The 22,500-nt window shown below is 46.5% G+C and overlaps 1 protein-coding gene and 1 non-coding gene across 8 annotated transcripts in view; both read left to right on the top strand.

The window, feature by feature from the left end:
- BRCA2 (BRCA2 DNA repair associated) overlaps nucleotides 1-22,500 on the top strand; it is a 265,664-nt gene that overhangs the window by 39,814 nt on the left and 203,350 nt on the right. For 5 of the 7 annotated variants that reach the window (XM_085850729.1, XM_085850730.1, XM_085850728.1 and 2 more), the window contains exon 3: nucleotides 4,822-4,892. In XM_085850729.1, coding sequence (XP_085706855.1) covers nucleotides 4,822-4,892 — 71 coding nt within the window. The other 2 variants (XM_085850732.1, XM_085850734.1) reach the window with 2 other exon arrangements.
- TRNAL-AAG (transfer RNA leucine (anticodon AAG)) lies at nucleotides 2,437-2,518 on the top strand. The gene has a single exon. It is a non-coding gene; the product is annotated as a tRNA-Leu (tRNA).

Below are 22,500 nucleotides of genomic sequence, written 5' to 3'. Positions count from 1 at the left end.
CAGACTTCTTAGATGTATTGGCAACTGCATCAGGTGAAGAGACAGGAGTTGAATAACCCGTGGATGGTTGAGGTATGTTTGAACTGGAAGAACTTGGAGCTGATTTCTTGGAATTGGCCCTACAAGATGATTGGTCTCAATGTTATATAGCTTTCAGCAAATTATATTACAGTCTGTCCAGCACTCCTATATTTCCTCTATTTTATTATGTTTTAAGTGTCTCATATATATTTTTAAATCCTATATATTTCTATATATTCAAACAAAATTCCTACATATTCCTATATTTTCAATTAAGTCAAGAATTATTTCTCCAAACCTTCCATGTTTGACTTGGAGATAATTTTGTGTACAAGTTTTAATAATTCCACATTTGAAATTTTTACACTGGCCAAAATATAACGAGCACAAAATTGTGCAAGAACTACGTCGTTCCACCAGTCAATGTCCTTGCTATGTTTCCCTCTATCTTGCCTCCCTACTTATCTGACTGCTGCCTCCCTCTCTGCCTCCTTGCTTGCCTTCCTGCTTGCCCTATCACCATCTCTCTCTGCCTCCATTTTTCTCTATCTCCTTTCCTCTGCCTCCCTCCCTCCCTCTCTTACACATACACACATAATGTCATGATGTTACAAATATAACATCATGACGTTCAAAGGTTTTGTCTTCACCAGAACAAGAACAAGAAGACGAAGAACAACGCAGAGCTCTCTTAGAGCCAGCGTCTGCGGCTAAAAGCATAGGTGGCTCAGATGCCACGTGGTGGGGGGATAGGAGGGGGAGGAGGGGGAGGAGGGGAGCCGCTGATAGTGTGATTTTAGTTTTGTGACAGTATGTATGTGGTAGGCCAAATCTGTTAAAGGATGTTCATGATCGATATCCTGCAAACACAATAAGAAAGTAAACATAGGGATAATTTTATTTTCCTGTGTAATATCAGGGGGGGGGGGGGGAGGGGAGAGATATAACATATGATATCCTCCCATTCTAATTTGTGCAGGGGTCCTGACCAGCCTTCCAAAGTAACTTGGGAAGGCTGTTGCTGACAGACAGTGTGATCTATGGATACAGTGCCAAGTGGGGTTTGTGGTTGGAACTAGGTCACATTCTTCCAATGCTGGCAGGCCAAAACTACAATGTAACACCTCCACCATCCCCTGACCCTGACCCCTGTCTTCTCTGAGTCTCCATCCACTTGAGGGACACATAATTGCAAATCTATGAGCTCTATTATAATTGGTCATAATTAAATACACGGCAATTTATCCAGAACTACCAAAAAGCCACCTAAGTTGTCAAAGGTGGCACAGAAGCGGTCAATAGCAATTAAGTTTCTTTTCCCAATGGTCCAAATCTAGGAAGGTAGAAAATATTCTTATAGCATCCTGCTTATAGACACATTCTGTCATTCAACATATAGAAATTGAATTGAATTAAATAAATGTAACTTAATTTGAATTAATATCACTGTAAAACATTACACTGAACATTCAGTGATTTTTTTTTTAATAGAAATTAAGTATAATGGGTTGAAGGACCACAAATAAGGAGGATTCAGAGCTACAAAAATCCATAAATATATTATCCAAATCCAAAAATCCATAAATCAATGACCTGGAAATACTCCCAAGAAAATACAATGTACCCACTCGGTGACATCAGCGAGTGCCAAGAAGTGCATGAGTTTCAGGGGGCAACCATTATTTATGTAGGGGGTGGGGGCGGGGCTGCATGGATTTTTTTTCCAGAACTTAAATATTTTTTTCTGTCGCAATCCCAATCAAAATATTTTTTTTCATATTTTACACATAACGTGATTAACGTGATCTTAACGTTAATTTATTTATTTAAAAAAAACCAGCTCCCCCAGGCCCTCACCCTCCCCCCCTCCCCGGATAGCAAAACGTTAATTCAACAGAGCCAAGTGCACGAGCTGGCACCTCATGAGATCAGTGGAGTGGGAGGAGGAGGAGGAGGAGGAGGAGGAGGAGGAGAGGAGGAAGGAGGAGGATTGTTCAGTCATTGTCGGGGGGGGGGGGTATTATCCAATTGAGGTATTGTGATAGGAGTGGAGATAAGAGTATTCAGAGCACTGCCGGGTCGCTGTGATAATTTACTCCCCAGGGAGCTCAGATGGACAGAGGGCTCAGGTCAGATCATATTTCAGGAAATGAGCGACGAGGCAACTGCCTCGTTTGCCTCAGCCTGACTGCACACACACACACACACACACACACACACACACACACACACACACACACACACACACACACACACACACACACACACACACACACACACACACACACACACACACACACACACACACACACACACACACACACACACACACACAACAAGAAATCAAATACACCTTAATGAGATATATTAGGCACGCTGACTTCTTTAGGAGTAACTTAAAAGTTCGTCACAGCTGGTAGCGTGGCCGAGCGGTCTAAGGCGCTGGATTAAGGCTCCAGTCTCCTCGGAGGCGTGGGTTCGAATCCCACCGCTGCCATATTCTTTTTTTAACCCCCGCTAAAATTTTAAATAAAATTATATTCGTGTTGAAACGTTATCGTGCTTTTGGTCAGCAACGACTTCATGTCGCTCCTTCGTGTGACCACAAAAATAATAACAAGAACCAGAACAAAAAGGACAAAAGCAAAAACAACAACAACACCAACAACAACAACAACTTGTGGTCAGCTGGAAGGATTTGGCGGGAGACATCGATAATCTGACGTGAGGTGAGTCTTTTGCGTCGCGCATTTGTTTGACCTCCTCCGAATTTCGTCATAAGTCTTGTTGGAAAAAGCACGTCCTTGTGAAGAGAAACGTAACGGGGTTCTTTTTCACGCATGGCCGTCTTCAAAGAAACTCTGTCTTGCTGCAGTTTGTTGATGATATCCAGTCACGTTTCCTTTGTTTGATGAATGTGAGCTGTTGCTTTAACACGGCATTTGTGACAGCAACTTGTACTTCCACACGACGGATTTTGTTTCTGTGTTGAGTATCCGCCTCACGGAGCGGCTCACGACTCCTCACGACTTCACGCCTCACGACCCCCCCCCCCACCACCCTCCACCACCCTCCACCACCCGCTCCGTGAGTCCCCCCTCCACCACCCGCTCCGTGAGTCCCCCCTCCACCACCCGCTCCGTGAGTCCCCCCTCCACCACCCGCTCCGTGAGTGCCCCCTCCACCACCCGCTCCGTGAGTGCCCCCTCCACCACCCGCTCCGTGAGTGCCCCCTCCACCACCCGCTCCGTGAGTGCCCCTCCACCACCCGCTCCGTGAGTGCCCCCTCCACCACCCGCTCCGTGAGTGCCCCCTCCACCACCCGCTCCGTGAGTGCCCCCTCCACCACCCGCTCCGTGAGTCCCCCCTCCACCACCCGCTCCGTGAGTCCCCCTCCACCACCCGCTCCGTGAGTCCCCCCTCCACCACCCGCTCCGTGAGTCCCCCCTCCACCACCCGCTCCGTGAGTCCCCCCTCCACCACCCGCTCCGTGAGTCCCCCCTCCACCACCCGCTCCGTGAGTCCCCCTCCACCACCCGCTCCGTGAGTCCCCCCTCCACCACCCGCTCCGTGAGTCCCCCCTCCACCACCCGCTCCGTGAGTCCCCCTCCACCACCCGCTCCGTGAGTCCCCCCTCCACCACCCGCTCCGTGAGTCCCCCTCCACCACCCGCTCCGTGAGTCCCCCCTCCACCACCCGCTCCGTGAGTCCCCCTCCACCACCCGCTCCGTGAGTCCCCCTCCACCACCCGCTCCACCACCCGCTCCACGACTCCACCCTCCACCACCCGCTCCATGACTCCACCCTCCACCACCCGCTCCACGACTCCACCCTCCACCACCTGCTCCACGACTCCACCACCTGCTCCACGATTCCATCCTCCGCCACCAGCTCCACGACTCCACCCTCCACCACCTGCTCCACGGGTCCACCCTCCACCACCTGCTCCACGACGCCACCCTCCACCACCTGCTCCACGAGTCCACCCTCCACCACCTGCTCCACCAGTCCACCCTCCACCGCCTGCTCCCCGACTCCACCCTCCACCACCTGCTCCACGACTCCACCCTCCACCACCTGCTCCACGACTCCACCCTCCACCACCTGCTCCACGACTCCACCCTCCACCACCTGCTCCACGACTCCACCCTCCACCACCTACTCCACCCTCCACCTCCTGCTCCATGACTCCACGACTCCACCACCTGCTCCACGACTCCACCACCTGCTCCACGACTCCACCACCTGCTCCACGACTCCACCACCTGCTCCACGACTCCACCCTCCACCACCTGCTCCACGACTCCACCCTCCACCACCTGCTCCACGACTCCACCCTCCACCACCTGCTCCACGACTCCACCCTCCACCACCTGCTCCACGACTCCACCCTCCACCACCTGCTCCACGACTCCCCCTCCACCACCTGACCCATGACTCCCCCTCCACCACCCGACCCACGACCCCCCACCCTCCATCATCCGCTCCGCGACTTCCCCCTTCTCCATCACCCGCTCCGCGACTTCCCCCTCATCCACCACCCGCTCAGCGACTCCCCCCCTCCTCCACCACCTTTTCTTTAATATTCAACCTTTGTGAGGATCTTGTACACCAATGATGTTGTCTTGTTTTGAAATGCTCAATTGCCGTGTAATGTTTTATCCTGGTTCTTTTATCATTTGCTTGAGTTCTCAAGTGGAGAGAAATTTCCTTTTTAAGAAAACAATTTTCATTTGATGAGCTCGTTAAGGATTGCATTATTAATCATGTGTTGTGTCTGTCTCCCTTTTCTTATCACAGAGAAATGGACACCATGGCCTTGCGTTTTGTTGTGTCTGAAAGATTGAAAGCACGATTCGTAATGGATGCTGGTGAGCTCAAACAATTTGCTTTTGGGGGAAAATGTTTTATTTAATAATATTATTTTCTGTCTGTTGTGTTTGCCCATTCATTTTTGTAACTTGTGTGATCCTCAATGTGCCTTCTTATTGGAAGAAAAATTAGGTTTTAAAACCAATTTCATGATTGTAATTTCAAGGATACTCGTCCTCTGATTTAATGTTCATAAATCTCAAAGCAAATCATACTACAGGGAAATTGAAGTCCACCACAAATTTTGACTTGGGGGGGGGGGGGGAGGGTGGGGGAATCTTGTGAATCTATCTTGAAAAATAAAAATAACCAGGGGTCAAATCTCCAAAAATTGTAACATTTTAATTGCACATAAAGTTTCATAAAAAATGTTTTGTTGTTGTTTCAAATACCTATTTTGGGGAGCAACTCCCCCTCTCCACTATAAACCCACCCACTGAGATTCTGACATATGTATATATATATATATATGTATATATATATATATATATATATATATATATATATATATATATATATATATATATATATATGTATATATATATATATATATATATATATATATATATATATATATATATTGTTGCGGTTCTGGAAACCGCATCCCTCCAACACCAATGGTAGCCAACATACAGTGGTCCCCAGACAGTAATTTCATTCATAGTCAGATAGTCCCTTTCTTTTGTCAAATGGGACAGTGCGTTGTGTAAATCGCATAGTTAGGTCTGATTAAATCTCTGAACTCATTCCTATTCTTGTTTTTTTCTCTATTCCTGAGGTAAATCCAAGCAAGGGGTCCTCGCTAGGCCGGCAGGCACTCCACTCGGACACCCATCTGTAAAAACCACAGCCATGCCCTTTGCATAAGAATGTGTCCTCACAGAAGACCAGTCATGGGAAAACAACACCCCAAATGCTAACAACTTACAGTACACACACGGCACACTCTTTTTCAACCCATTTCTGAGTTTAATAATCCATCTATCCTCTTCTTCAATCCGAATCTCCATCTCATAATTATATCCAATCTTTTCCCTCAATTCCTGACACATCACGGCTAGCACCGTGCACACTGCCGCTTTTGGATAGACTAGTACGTGCCTGTACGTGCGTGCCCGTACGTGCGTGGCCGTACGTGCAAAAAAAAAACAAAAAAAAACTTTCAAACTGCGCGTGCATGACTCGCAGCTTCGTTCCTTCGCTGTCATAAACGACGACTGGATTGGGGCATTGTGTTTAAGAAAATTGAGAAAGAAATCGAGAAAGTACAGAAATCGAGAAAGAAAGAATACAGTAAGTCGATAAATCGAGAAAAAAATCCAGAAAAAACCCAGAAAGAATACAGTAAGTCGTCACTATCCGGAAGTCCGGAAGTTAAGTCCTCACTGTCCGGAAGTTCGCATATCGTAGTTACGATTATTACCTTCGCAAACTTCGTTTGACGAAGGTATTGTATTGACCCCTGTGTATTTATTTATTGGTAAATATGTGTGTGGACAACATTGCGCAAAAACTGCTGGACCGATTTGCATGAAATTTTCAGAGATGATGTGCAGTTACTCAAGGACACCAGGCGAAGCTTTTGGGAGCGATCGGATCAAAGGTCAAGGTCAAGGTTACAAAAAGGTCAAAATCGTTTTTTTGCGATTAAAGTGTCAATTTTGTTCCGATTTACATCAAATTAAGTCCAAAATGTTCAGTATTCAAATCCCGATCCACTGATATAGCGTATGGTATAGTGTTTGCAACCCAAGTTAGTCTGTGGAAGTCAAAGGTCAAGGGGGTCACGAAAATGGAGTTTTTGATTGGGAAGCGTTATGGACAACATTACACAAAAATCACTTCGCAGATTGTCATGAAATTTTGTGGATGTGTTTGGCATCATGAGAGGACAAATCGATTAGATTTTGGGAGCAATCGGATCAAAGGTTAAGGTCAAGGTCACAACAAGGTGTTAGTGATTTTTTCGTGATTAAATTGTCAATTTTGTTTTGATTTACAGCAAATTAACTCCAAAATGTTCAAAATTAAATTCCCCATCCTCTAATATGACACATGGTATAGTACTTTTGTCACCCAAGGCAGCGGTTGGGGTCAAAGGTCAAGGGGGTCACACAAATTCACATTTATATCGGAAAGCGTTGTGGACAACTTAATGCAAAAAAACAAAACGCAGAGAGGCTTTAATTGTTTTGGATTTGTTTGGCATCATGAAAGGACAAATCCATTAGATTTTGGGAGCGATCGGATCAAAGGTCAAGGTCACAAAAAGGTCAACATCGTTTTTTCATGATGAAAATGGTTAATATGTTTCCGATTTACATCAAATTAACTCCAAATTGTTCAGTGTTCAATTCCCCATCTTCTGAAATGACACAAGGTATAGTACTATTGTCACCCGAGGTAGCGGTTGTGGGCCAAAGGTCATGGGGGTCATGAAATGCATATTTGTATTGAGATGCGTTGTGGACAACTTAATACAAAGGTAACTAGTGGCTGCGGCGAAGGTATGCGCTCTACGAGTGCCCGTTCTAGTTTGCAATTTGGTTTTAATGGCCAATTATTCAATTAGCGCCAACGTATTTTGACTTTTCGCAATGTCATCGCAAGGAAAAACACAAAGAGAAGATTAAAAAAAGAAAAAGATGTATGTGCATGGCCGTACGTGCAACCCCCCCCCCCAAAGAAAAAAACAAACCAAAAAAACTTTCAAGCAACTGCAAAGGCTGTTCCTTCACTCTCGTAAACGACGACTGGATTGGGGCATTGTGTTTATCTATAAATGCGCATAAGAAATCGAGAATTTATTGGAATACACGAAGTCATCACTATCCGGAAGTCCGTACGTTGTAACCCGTAATGGGGAACGCGGCTGAGAATCTCTTCCCCATCAGCCATGCCTACGCAGCAACGTGTCTTGTCATTGGTTGGTAAATAAAAGGCCATAACTTGGGAAGCACTTGTCCGATTAATATCAAACCTTGAAAAGGCACATACTCAGGTCCCCAGCAATATACCTGGCAAGTTTCAATTAGATCGGACCAGTGGTTGTAGAGAAACAGCGGACACACACACGCACACACACACACACACACGGAATTATATATAGATGACCGTATGCTCGATGGCGGCGGACCCACTTGCAGTCCCGGAATAGTTTATTATCATACACAGAGCAAGGCACGAATAACCCACATCTTGTTCGGGTCTGCATGGGTTTACTATAGCATCTTACCGTCTATCTTCGCTGATCACCGTGGCCGCAGGTGTCTCCCGTGGACCGCGAGCATCCTCTCGCCTCTCTGCTCGGCGGGGCTGCGGCCAGGTTGCGGCCAGGTCTCCCGTGGACCACGAGCATCTTCTCGCCTCTCTGCTCGGCGCGGCTGCCACCAGGCGGGGCTGCGCATTGACTGGCGCTGACCGCTGGTCACCGTGGACGGCCCGGGAGTTCGGTGCAGGGCGAATCGTGTCACGGTGCTCGGAGCGAGACGATTCCGCAGCTTTGAAGCATCTGGCCGGAAGTACAGTGATACCGTTTCCGGTCATGGCGGCCGGCCCGTGTGCTGGCCGGGGCCCAACCAGAGTGCCAGATTCGGGTGACGACACATCGCTTCGGGTCGTCACCCTGCCCGCACCACGGGGTCTATAAAAGAACTGGTCGTGGGGTTGTTAGTCGTCCTCTTTTCCTGCTCAGCGTCCCTTGTCTGCTGGGTCAGCCTTCGTCTCCAGCTCGCCTGTTGACTCCGTCTTCTTCACCGCCTTGCCACTGACTCAATTCATCCATCCACCCACCTGATCCTGTCTGCCAATCCACCCACTGGCTTCTAACTCCGCCCAAAGTCCTTCCTTCATGCCTGTCAGTCGCGCCCATTTCTCTAGTTTGACGCTTTTCTGCTCGAAGTGTCATGAAGCGGGAGACGATGCACCAGTTGTCAGGGAGGTATCGCCCAGCGGAGCATCCTCCCCAAAACGTATTGGTGGCGCAGTTGGGCAATCGTGAAAGGTATTGAGAGACCGTTGGTCTCATCTCCTCTCCTTTTTCTTCTCATTAGCTACTCTTCATCGGTATTGTGTGTGTGTGTGTGTGATGGCGCCTGTCCTCGTTTAAGTTAGGAATGTACAAGAATTATATCGGGATAGCTGCTCTTTGTCTGCTTTTGTAAGTTGCTTGTTTTATAGTCGCACCACACTTTTCTTCCTATCCCTGCTCACATACACCAATAAATCTATCAATTGTGCCACATAACCTTCCTTGCCTGCCTGTTAATAAATCCTTTGCAGAAATGTTCCCAGCTCATTTTTTTGTTTTCTTTCATTGATCCAGCATGGTCCGTATCCCAACCTATCCGGGACTTTATTCCCAATGATCTGTTCCTTTTTAGCCGGTACGTCCTTGGCAGTGTCGTTCGGCTGCATCTGATCCGGTAAAGTGATCTGGTTAGGACAAGGCGTACCGAGGGCGTGTCCCCCGGTAATTAGTTCACGTGATTAATTAGGTAACCCGATTAATCCATAGACGGAGGACCCCAGTTCACGTGGTTGAGTTATTGGCGTTCAGGGTTGGTTCGCGACCCGCCGCGTCACGGAATTATCAGTGTGCGACGGCGTGCAATTCCGGGGAGTCTGGTGGGAACCCGAGATAGCTTCCCCCCCCCCCCCCCGGTAGTCTTCTCACCTGACGTCCCTGACCCACAACAAATATATATATATATATATATATTGTTATGGGAATGGCCCTTAGTAGACTACTAAATATAGGATTAGCTCAGATCCCCCATTAAATGCATGTTCAGCTAGGTTGTTTAGTTAAATGGACGTTACATGTGTGTAGGATGCAGGTTTTATTGTTCGTACAGTGGTGGTGTGCCGAGGGCTCCCTCTTCTTCCTTCCCCTCTCCGGACGATAGGCCACGCCCAGTCGGCTGAGGGTGAGTGGCCTGGAGAGGGAGGTGGAGCTAAGGGGAGGAGTTTGTCGGCTTCGTAAAGGGGAGGAGCCAGTGGCTCGCAGAGAGCGAACGAAAAAGAAGTGTGGTAAAACTGTGAGCGCCGAGGTGGTGCCGATCGGCTGTACACGGGAAAGCTGTGTCTGTTTGTTTTTCGTGAGGAACGAGCCGAAAGAAAGGCAGGGAAGGCAACAGATTAACGACGAGTGTCTGTCTGCGATCTGCTTCGTGAAGGATGCAGGAGAAACGACTAGAGGCTGCCTGCACGTCGAGTTGGTGATCGACTTTCATGAGAAGGTCCTCGACACGTTTGTCGATCCGCCTGCCAGAGCCCAAACACCTCAATTTGGCCTTGCCTGGTGAACAGGCCGGGCCTGGACTTGTATGCTGGACCTTGTGAAAAGTCAGCTGGAGCATACCACCGTGGATCTTTCGCTCTGGTGCAGTCGACCTCGCGGGGTCTGAACGCGCGAGAGTGTGTGCGTGAGGTCTGCTAAAAAGGGGCGTGGGCCATTTTGCCATGCGGCATGTTCGAGCTGGGGGCTCAAATCAGTGGACATCGGCTTGTTACGAGCGACATTCGTGCTTTTGACGCTTTCCTCTCGTCCATGAAACATCACCAAGTACTCTGTCTTGTCTGCATGCTGTCTGTCTGTCTCTTGTCTGCATGCTGTTTAAGGCATATCTCGTTAGGGACCCCCTCAAAACCTGTAATCCGTAGTTCCTTAGTTAAGAACGGGTTAAAGATTGTTAATAAAAACATTGTCGTGAATATTTTGCTTGTGTTGTGTTCCTCGATGTTCCCCAATAAATCTGGTTGGTTCGTATGAAGTTGCCGCTATGGATTAATTCGTGTCGCTTCGAGGAACGATCCATTCGATTGGCATATAAAACCAAAATGGTTACAGAACGGCAGAAAATGCTCGGCATCTCACAAAACCAGTCTGTAACTGGGGTTCTATTTCCCCAACTGGTAAGGTCCAGGATTACGTTGGTATCGCAATTGAAGACGCGTGACCCGAGGCCTGTGCCGAGCCAGCCGGCGTTATAAACCCTGGAGATGGCCGGAGTGGGTTGAGAATCCCTCTGTCACTGAATCCTTAACAATGTGTGTGTTCATATATATATATATATATATATATATATATATATATATATATATATATATATATATATATATATATATATATATATATATATATATATATATATATATATATATATATATATATATATGAGCCCCAAAGAACCATACCGGGCCATCCCACCTTTTTTGTGAAATTGAGTTGTGATCGTCTTCAGGTGCACAAAACTGATACCTTTCAGGGCCAAAATGGCCAACCCATCAGAATATATTATGATGAGGATATAAGCAAAAAACCTCTCTGGCTCTGTTAATATGCATCTGACTTGCCAGAGCCTGAATGGGCCATCCCACATTTTCCCCATGATTCCATGTAAACATGGCGGCCAGACATCTGACAGATGCTGAGTTGATGGATATGATCGATGAAGGAGATGGTAATAACGACTCCAATTTTCTCCCAACCGATTCAGCCTGAGAACTTTGAGTCCCTTTTTCTCAAAAGTACACCAAGATGGGATGGCCCGGTATGGTTCTAAGGGGCTCATATAGATATATATATATATATATATATATATATATATATATATATATATATATATATATATATATATATATATATATATATATATATATATATTGTTGCGGATACCAAGACGCCAGCTTGTCACTCGGGGATTAATCCCCGGTTGTCCTCGGTAGAGCCAAACCTGGGGCCACCGCTCACAATTGACGTTATGGTATGGTGGGTTGTTTTAAAATCACGAACGCCACCCAGTCAACCACGAGTTCCAGTGTCCGCCGTCTAATTATTCCGTTTAACTGGAGGTCATGTGGTTACCTGAGTGGGGAGTGTGCCCTCGGCAAAGCACCATTATTATCTGATTAGATTTTAATTCGGGCGGCCGAGCATTTTAACCGCTGGTGCGTGCCGACAATTTTTTTGGTCAAATCTGTGGTAATTACCTCCCAGTCTATCTCGGTTCGAACAATGCTTGACCAATAGAAGGAAAGGACCACCACGGACAGGTTGGAAATCGACAAATATATAATTAATTAATAATAAATAAATAAATAAAAACAACCTTTGATTTGCTGAGGTAAATAAAGAATTTCAAAGCAAAATCAATTAAAATGCCAGGAAAGAGACAGAGCAGATGCTTATCTGGGGGTGACTTAAGCCTAAGTCACATTTGCTCTACGGCTAGGATACGGCGGCCGTACCCCCCCTGAATTGACAGAAACGTGCGGCGCCGCAGAGTTTCTTTGGTGGCTCCAGGGTGGCCCTACGCCATATGGCTATCTTTTACAGGCCATAGGGGTCTCCGTGGAATTATAATGCGGAGTTATAACTTTTTTCATTTCTACGTTGGCCGTAGCAATTCGACAAGCCGAGCTGTGACGTAGATGTGTTCCACGTCGACCGTACGTAGGGCGTACGGTGGGCTTGCGTTATTCGTGCGACTCTTATCAATGGAAAATGAATTTTACCAACCCCCAAAAAATTATGGCGGCCGCACTATTTCCACGGTCGCCGTAGGGTAGTCCAAAGGCGTCCCTGTGTTCAACGTACGGTGGCCTTGCGGTTTGTGTGACTACCTGCGGTCAATGCAGGGTCGACGCACGGTTCCCCTACGCCCGCCGTGCGTCCTATGTACGGCCTCCGTGGCAGTCTGCGTCGACCGTGCGTCCACCGTGCGCTACCGCTAGAGATCGGAGTATAGGTGTTTGCCTATACTCCGAACTGGTATATTCAGTTATATATATATATATATATATATATATATATATATATATATATATATATATATATATATATATATATATATATATATATATATAATCGTTATTGTATATTCAGTTGTATATCCTGGTATATTCCAAACTGTTTTATTTTCATTTCAGTAAAAAAAGAACTGGTATATATATACCCACTCGTTACCGTCCGTCTGGCCACACGTTCGCCTTGGGGACCCCTGCGGTCGCCTTGCGGGCACCTTGCGTCTGCCTTGAAAATTCTATGGCCACCGCAGGGATGCCCTAAGGTCACCGTGCGACATCAAATCAAAGACTGTACGGCACCCCCACGTTTTCGGTCTCCACAATTTATAAATACTCCGTGCAGCTCCCCGAAAAAAAACAAAAACATCTGACTGCTACATTGTGTGATCGTGGAAATACTGCGGCCGCCCTATAATTGCTGGTGGCCATAGATTTTGTAGACCCTACGGCCACCGTGCCAAATGTGACTTAGGCCTTGCTTGCAGCTAAACGCAGGCAAGGGTACCCAGCGGATCATTCAGGGGGAGGGAGGGGGAGAAAATCGTCTCACTCACCAGAAAGTCGTCCGTGAAGCAAAAATGTTCTGAAATGCGTGCGTGTCACGTCCGTCGCCACCACCCAGTTTTGCCGTGCACCCTCTCGCGGGGCAGCCTTGAACGCCAGTCGCCATCTGGAGGGCACCGAGATTGTCCGTCGCGGGTTTAGATCCCAGTGTTGTTGGCGATCCACCCGAACCTCGCTTGTTGGCGGCACTGTTCACACCCACGCGTGCACCACACGCTCGCTTGCCGAAGCACTGGAAGGGCGAATTGTCTCTTCGGCGCTGGTTAGACACCCGCTTCTTGGTTGCTTCTCTTGCCCTTTGCTTTTTCTTCTCTGTACTTTTTCTCTTCAGGCTTTCTCTTCCGTATCTCTTTCTCTTCAGAATGTCCCTCTTTCGCTTTTTCCTCACTTTTTTTTTATATCTCAGAACGTCTCTCCTCGCAGAATGTCCCTCTTTCTCTTCAGACCGTCTCTCCTCACAGAACGTCCCTCTTTCTCTTCAGACCGTCTCTCCTCACAGAACGTACCTCATGCTTTCTCTCGCTCATTTTTATATCCCCGGGCCGTCTCCACGGGGTGCCGTCCACCCCAAGCTCACCCTCCCCACCGCGGCACGCTTACCATGACGACCCGTGCGCTCTCAAAAAATGCGGGCATCGGAGCTCGCGAAAGAATGCTGCTGAGGAAAAATGAGGGCGGGCTTCAGAGCTTGTGAAAGAAATGTGTGTGAACGTGTCTGTCGTAAAGAAAAAAGCTTCCCATAAGAGAGGGGATCTATCCTTTACCCTTCTCAACGCATCACATTTAAGATCCCATTAGACATGGGGATGGGGCTAATCTGAACATGCATTGAAGGAAATAACTGTCTGAGGACCTGGATGTGTGGATGCATTCATCAGACCGGATTCTAAAATCCGTAACAATATATTGTAATATATCCCACAGTAACAATATATCCCACAAACGGGACCAAGCCACACTCGCCACCAAGACCGCAGACCGCAATCGCCACGATCCTGCAGAACGCAATCGCCACGATCCTGCAGAACGCACCCTTGTCTAGACAACCACAGACTGCGCCGCAATCGCCATGATCACTGTCTCCCGAACGCTCATCCAGACAACCACACTCCGCGCCGCAATCGCGACGATCACCGTCTCCCGAACGCTCGTCCAGACAACCCACTCCTCCTCTTGAGGAAGGAGGGCTTCTTCTCCCCCGCCACTCACCTCCTGATTGGATGGTGAGTTGTCAGGTGACTCGTGGTGGCCTACCGATTGGCTGGGGCATGCGTGTGTTGCCCGCCCTCCACTCATTGGCTGGAGGAAACGCTCTCTGCTCTTCCTTGGGACGAAGCCTCGATCTGAGGCGTTGGAGGCTCCGACCACGCCTTCAGCCGAAAAGACGTGGGCAATGGCGACCGGTCGAGTGCAGGACGGCACGCTGATGTTGTCGTTGTTGTCGTGGATGTAGTAGTAGTAGTAGTAGTAGTTGTTGTTAAAAGATCTAATAATCCTGACTATACAATAATTCGTAGCGCACACATGTAATTCCCATGAGACAAAGGGGGGATTCGAACTGTGAACACATACTTATGGAAATAACTAAGCTTATGGACTCTAACTGTCTGTGTGCACAAGGTTTCCAAATCTGTAACAATATATATATATATATATATATATATATATATATATATATATATATATATATATATATATATATATATATATATATATATATATATATATATATATATATATATATACACCCATTGCCTTCAAAATTATTGGAATCTCTCAAAACGAAGCTGATTTCTGGGCCTGTTATTCTCGCATCGCTGACAGGTTGGTGGCCTCTATCTTCTACTGCCTCCTTTCTTGTGTCGCACCCTTCGCCTTTTCCTGATTGTGGCTCCTCCGTCCCTCATATGCTTTCTCCCAATGATTCTGCAGGGCATACACGTACTGCTAGTAACCCGCTTTAGGTGAAACTCCCAAAATCCAGGTTGACTGCTCACCTTCATTCATTTGTTCCTCATTTTATCTCACCTGTGGAACTAACTTCCTCAGTCTGTTCAATGTCATTTTTCCTCCAGGGCTTCAAGATGGCTGTTCACCTCTTCAGATCATGGCCAATAGTCCGTGGGCTTATGTAACATTTTCTGGATTTGTCATTTTTTGGGGTAGATTCGTGTTACCCATGTCTAAACACATCTAGAAACTTCACTGGTTTAGAAAAAAAAGGGTGCCAGTTTTTCCATTAACATTTTGGGCCTCCATTTTGAATTTCTAAATGGCCACCGCCAAAAATCTTCTTTTAAAAATAATGTTGCAAATGAACCATAACTATTGATTCAAATGTAATACAATATTTATTTTATTTTATCTAAACTCATATAAAGGGGACAAAAATTAATTTGAAGCAAACTAAGAGGATTAGAAATAGTGTAAATATTGGAAAAAATTCAAGATGGCCGCCTGATTTCGGGGGTTTTCTTTGTAAAATGCCATTACTTTTGAACCAATAGACATAAGAAGATGTTTTTGGTGTCTAATCATATGTTTTGGCACAGGAGGATTCCAATAATAACAACATATTTATGATTGGAACACTCTTTGCCAATCCTCCAAAACATTTAACAGAAATAATACAGAGCATGTAATTCAATATAAATTTATTTGGGTGGTTATACAATTAGAAGATGGATAAGTTTTTTTTTTTTGTTTTTTTTTTCAAAAGTATGAAAATGCTACATGTATGAATCAGGAGTGTCAATGTTACTGATTAAACATTTATAATTGTCATTGCTTCAATAATCTTCTAGATCTTCACCAATCCTTGGTGGTGTTATGTTCGTACAGCTGTCGCCTTCCCCACCACATTTGCAAAGTTCGGTACAGAACACAATGTTTCCTCTGCATGAGCACCTTCTTGAACACTTTGATTTCTCACAGTTACACCTGACGAGCTGCAGCACTGAGACTCGAGCTGGTGCAACCTGAGAAAGAACAATCAGTAGTTTTTTGTCTTGGTTTCACCACCCCAAGGTCAAAGGGTCAAGAAAAGTTGGGTTCAATACCATATCCTGGTGCCAGATATTACACTGGACATGGGCACGGCGTATATGTTCAATCCATGCTCCCTGAGTCGGTGGCAGTTTGTCAACTCCTTGTTCATCTGTGAGTTGCTTGAACAAAAACCATCTCAGCATCTTTACTTGCCCAAAGTGGACTCCAACTGGAGAGAAAAGAGAGCAAAGAAACTCTTCACAACCACGAATAACTTCTTCAGATGGCTCATCCCCTTCGCCAAGGTCAGCTAGTGCTCTCAGAATGGTGGGGCTTTCCTTCAGGAAAGTTGTAAAGCACCCCTTCTTTCCCTTCCCTTGGATATGTCATGTCTTATCACAGTTGTGAGAGCATGCCATTTGATCAAAGCTGCTGATTTCTCTGGGCCAAGCGTGTTATATATTTATATATATATATATATATATATATATATATATATATATATATATATATATATATATATATATATATATATATATATATATAATGCTGGAGGAAGACTTTCCGTCTTTCGCTTGTACCCATGATTAGTGCAGAATGGTTGCCAAGTAGTGGTGTTCTTTGTAGAGCCAAAAGCTAGCACATCAGTGTCTTGTGAATATATGTGGACATTCATTCCATTGCTCGCAACTTCTACAGCATGATAAATTTAAAGTGTCCGCCTCTTCCTGTGTGCTGACACCGTTTCATTGTTTCAACTTCATAATTCGTCATGACCTCTTTCCGTGTTGCAGTCATAACCTTGACGGTACTGTAGTGGATGAGCTGATGGGAAAGGTAGAGAGTCAGTGAATCCTTTGTGCTGCTGCTGGTGAGAAACATATTTTTGTCTTTGATGCCTGTTGAGTCTTGAACAATGTAGGATTTAGTTCCCTTCAGCTTGCCTTTCGACCGCTCTCTCGTCTGCTCCTTCAGTGATGCATTCTTGGTGTAATTATCGAATATAACTCGCACTTGACAATATCCACGAGCCATTGAGTCAATGAGTGTGACAAAGGATGTTGCAAGTTCTTTGCAAGTCTTGAAATTTTTGACTACCATTAATTATTGTACCACTCCCATTCCAACAACTACAAGACATGTCTCAGATCCCTCTTCAAACTCGGCAGGTTGTGCACAAGCTTGAGCTGTGTCATTGGCCACCAGATCTTCCAGAAGCTTTATCACTGTGCTCGTGTCTGTAGTGGGATGCTTCCTTGATCTATAGATTCCTGCAATTCAGTACTGAACTCAATCTCTGCAGAAATAAATTCCACTGTATTTTCTGCCTGATGTTCTCTGTTGCTGACTCTTTCTTTGGCTTGTATGTACTTGCACCAGTTAATGGTATGGCAATTTTTGTGATATTTAATGTCCCTTGAAAGAAAGTCGCCATCAGTTATGATGTTTGCCAGGTTTACTTTCCATTGTTCATTCCCGCTAACATCAACTATGTTTTGGATTGACACTCCAATATCGACACTTCGACAAGTAATAAGGCGTTCTGTCTTACCACCACAAATATTCTTGTTTTGACAGAAGAAACAGTGTTCCTTTTGAAATAGAGGGTAACGAGATTCTGTTAGTGTGCTGGTAGATGCAGGAGTTGCTTGCTTTGGGGTGTTAGATGTTTGTGATGCAGGAGGGCGACCACTGACTTTGCTGTATGACAATACACTTGATTCTTGAGATAAAACTGCCTTGTCATATCTAGCTTTGTCTCTCTCAATGTGTTGCTTGTGTGTTGCTTTACCATGACATGATTTGTGCCACACTGCATGTTGGTTGTTTAGTTCTTTTCCAGATATGCCACTCAGTTGTTGATGCAAAGGAACATACTCAGGGTTTTGATATTGAGCACTCTTGCTTATACAGTCCAACAATGATTGGTATGATTCCAGTTCTGGTAGTCACAGATGCTCCAGTTGATGAACACCTTTAATGTCAGTGAACTTGTCTCCTTGACTCAACAAGCAGATTCGAAAGTCAATGGAAGGTTCAGTTGCACGCTTCTTACATGATGGTTCTCCACAGGACGCCATGGTTAATCTGGAATCGTAACCACAAGTGAAATTAACAATTTGCCATAAATTTCAATGCCTTAAAATATTTTATAGAATGGGATGTCCACTGTGCATTTTTGGTCTTCTGAAATAAAGCAGTAAGTTATTTGGTTCACAGTGGATATGCATCATATTGCAAGCAGAAAATATTCGTCAGATACCAGTAATAAATGTCACATTCATACCATCAGGAAAACGAGCCACATGTCCATACAGCCGCAACTGACGCTCACGGACTATGCAGGTAACAAATCTCATCCGAGTCTCTCTCAGCAACCGCTCGTTGGACACAAAATCCGACCAGCGATAGCCAAGGATTCTCCGAAGAGACCTGGTACCAAAGGAATTAAGTCTCCGTCTCAGATCCTTGGTCAGAGTCCAAGTCTCGCACCCATAGAGCAAGACTGGAAGTACCAAGGACCTGAAGACTCGGACTTTCGTCCTCCCGCACAGGTACCGGCAGCGCCACACCCCATGATCCAGTGAATCCATGACTCCCCAGGCCCGACCCAGACGTCTATTGACCTCTGACTCGCAGCCAGCAGAGACATGAATATCACTGCCAAGGTAAGTGAATCTCTCCACGACCTCAACATCCTCACCACAAACAGACACAGACAGGAAAGCAGCATCCAAGATGTCACCGAAAGCCTGGATCTTAGTTTTGACCCAAGAAACCCGTAATCCCAGTGGCTCCGACTCCTCATTCAGCACCTCGAGGGCCTCCAAAAGGATGTCTAAAGTCTCCGCAAAGATGACTGCATCATCTGCAAAATCAAGGTCCGAGATCTTGACATTCCCAAATGATGCACCACAACTTGATCTCTCCGACATCCTCCCTAAAATCCAGTCCATACAAGTGCTGAAAAGTGTGGGGGCAAGTACACATCCCTGACGAACTCCAGTAACAACTGGAAATAAGTCAGAGATAGTACCACCACACTTCACAGCACTCTCAGTACCAGAGTAGAGTTCAGACATCAGATCGATCAGTTTGGGTGGCACCCCACGAAGACCAAGAATCCTCCAGAGGACATCCCGATTCACTGAATCGAACGCTTTACAGAGATCAACATAGGCTGCAAGCAGCCCCTGCCGAAACTCTCGTCTGCGTTCGGTGAGGACACGAAGTGCAAGGATACAGTCAATCGTTGACCTCTTTGGTGTAAAGCCTGACTGCTCTGGACGCTGTTGCTCAAGCAGATTGTGGCGAACCCTATCAAGTATTATCCGAGCAAAGACCTTGCCCGGCACTGAGAGCAGCGTCACCCCTCGGTAGTTGTTGCAGTCTTGGCGATCACCCTTCCCTTTCCAGAGAGGGACAACAAGGCCCCTCTTCCAGTCAGTTGGGATGATGCCTGTGTTCCAGGCAGAGCACAAAACTGCATGCAACGACACGAGTGCAGCATTTCCACCAGCCTTGAGAAGTTCGGCATGGATGCCACAGATCCCTGGAGCTTTGCCCCGTTTCAACTGGTTCACCGCAGCCCGTGTTTCCACAAGCGAAGGTGGACCACAGTTGATTCGAGGGTCAGCAACAGGGATTGTAACACCCTTGACGTCCAACTCGACAGCTGGGGATCAGCCTGGTACAACCGCTCAAAGTAACCGGCCCAGCGGGCCTTCACTTCAGACTCCTCTGTCAAGAGCCTACCACTCTCTGCTCGAACTGCAGTGCTCCGAGGGATGGGCTTGGATGAACCTAATGCGCGAATTCCCCTGTAAGCGGGACGAGAATCACCTGTCCACAGGTGATGCTCTACCCCCTCACAGATTCCTCGCACATAGGCCTCCTTGTCCACCCTCAGTGCACGTACAGTTTTACGCCTCAGCTCCCTGAACAGCTCAGCTCTGCCATTCAGCCTGGCCCTGCGACTCTGGTCAATGGTATCCAGTGTCCTTTGAGAGACAAAATTCTTCTTTGCCCTTCGGTGAGCTCCAAGGCATCCACCGGCAACATCAAGGACGGTGGTCTTGAAGGCGCTCCACAACTCTTCAGGACCCCCCAAAGCACCCAGACCCCCGAAGTGTCCACTCAGCCTGTTCGCAAACTCCTCAGCTACTCTCTCATCCCTGAGCTTGGCAACATCCAGCCTAAGCTGGGATGGTACCATTCTCCAGGATTTAAGGTGCAGCTTTAGAGTTGCTACAACAAGTCTGTGGTCAGTATTGAGGAACTGAGCACTCCGGTAGACCCTGCAGTTCTGGATCATCCTCCAATGACCGTCAATGAGGACATGGTCAATCTCCTTTGACACACCGCCAGCGTTGAAATACCAAGTCCAGCGATGAGCTTGTGGGCGCTGAAACCATGAACCAGCCACCCTAAGTCCATGACTTCTTGCAAAGTCAAGGAACTTAGTGCTATTCTGGTTCATAGTTCCTGACCCATGGGGACCAACACACACCTCATAACCATCCTTATCAGTTCCAGTCGATGCATTGAAATCCCCCAAGACTGGAAGTTTATCTCGTCTGGGGCACTGATCAACCACAGACTCGAGTGTGGCGTAGAATGCATCCTTCACGATCACTCGCCTCAGTCGGAGCATAAACAGAGACCAGGGAAATGACACCTTAGGAGTGACGAATCCTTAATCTCATATTACGCTCGTTGACCGGTGTTACCTCAATTATCATTGGGGTCAGCTTATTGCACACAGCGACAGCAACTCCTTGGGTATGGTAACCATCAGAGCGACCAGACCAATAGTAGGTGCAACCACCCACCATTATCTCTCCGCAATCCGGTCTCCGAACCTCAGAGAGAGCTGCAATCCCGATGTCCAAACGCTTGAGCTCAGATGATAACAGAGACAGGTGATCATCCTCTCTTAGGGATAGGACATTCCAGGCACCTACCCGAAGGGACCGCCTCAGGTTAACCCAAGGAGACCGCCGTCTGGTGGATGACACCTCAGCACCACTCCGACACACTCTCCCGCAATCTGACCCAGGGATGTTACCCCGTGGTTTCCCTCCTATCATCAAAGATTGGGGGTCCCGAAGGCTTTGCCCCAATCCCGTCATCCGGTGAGCTGCCCTGCGAAGGGAAGCTGCACAGGAGGTACTCCCACGGAGTGGGTTTTCAGATTTTTTTGCATTTTTGCGTTTTGCGGAATGAAGGGTTTTACGGTGGCCGGAGTGCAAATCCTGCCACCAACCTCCTAATAAGAAGTGACCCAACTGCAAGAGGACGTCTGCAGACACAGTTGGGCACTAGATATGGATGGCCGTTGGCTCACAAGGAGCTCCTCCGCCCTTTGACAGGTTTTGTTTTTAATCCTGCTGGGTGTCCATATCCAAACACCCTCCTCACCAGAAAACCTGGTGGGGGAGACGGTTTAGTCGCCGACAACCCGACCATGGAACAGGTTAGTACAGGTTTACATGGTACCTGTAGCAGGTCACAGATCGAACCTGACCTGACTGGTCTTCCTGTTCTTTCAGACCAGTACTTGTGCTTGCCCATTCATCCTCCAAGTGACTCTCTTTTGTATCCCTCTACAACGCTGTATGCTCGTTGTTCTACTCCTCTTCTGTTCTGCATTATATTTCTTCCATGAGTCTCAACTTTGTATACAAAAAAAAATGGAGTGGGAAATGAAAAAAAAATTACCACATAAACTTCAACATTTATTTTTAGATTCTGCACCTGTCATCGTCCTGTAGCTTTTGCCATTTTGTTTCATTCCAATCTCTTGATGTTGTTTGAAGGTCGGAGCCATGTGATATTTTAATATAGTCTTACACGCAGCCAACGTAGCACGGCTTGGAATAACAACACAGGCCCTTCAACAGTTTCCAAGTTGTTTACTTAGAGCTGCTGTCAGCAAAGTTATATTGCCATAACCAACAATGCCTAAAAAAAAAAAATTCATCATTGCCCAGCGATTGTGAAAAGCAAGATGTTTCCATTTACTGTATTTATTTCTCATTCCAAAGCCTCATTACGTTCCTATTGAAAGCAGGTACAAAGCGTCGTTTACCTTAATTGCCTGCAATTAAATCTCTTATGTATGCTTTTGGTTTGAAAATTGTATGATGAAGATGATTACATTTGGGGTATTTGTCTTCATGGTTTTATGCGATAACTTAGATGGTCGCCTTGAGTGAGGTTTTGACCACCTTTAAACCTTGGCAC

The sequence above is a fragment of the Eptatretus burgeri genome, chromosome 13 (assembly GCF_056783735.1).
Source record: "Eptatretus burgeri isolate ZD-2024b chromosome 13, Ebu_testis_v1, whole genome shotgun sequence".
Classification (NCBI taxonomy): domain Eukaryota; kingdom Metazoa; phylum Chordata; class Myxini; order Myxiniformes; family Myxinidae; genus Eptatretus; species Eptatretus burgeri.
The sequence above is the reverse complement of the archived record's forward strand: the minus strand, read 5'-3'. Positions and strand labels throughout refer to the sequence as shown.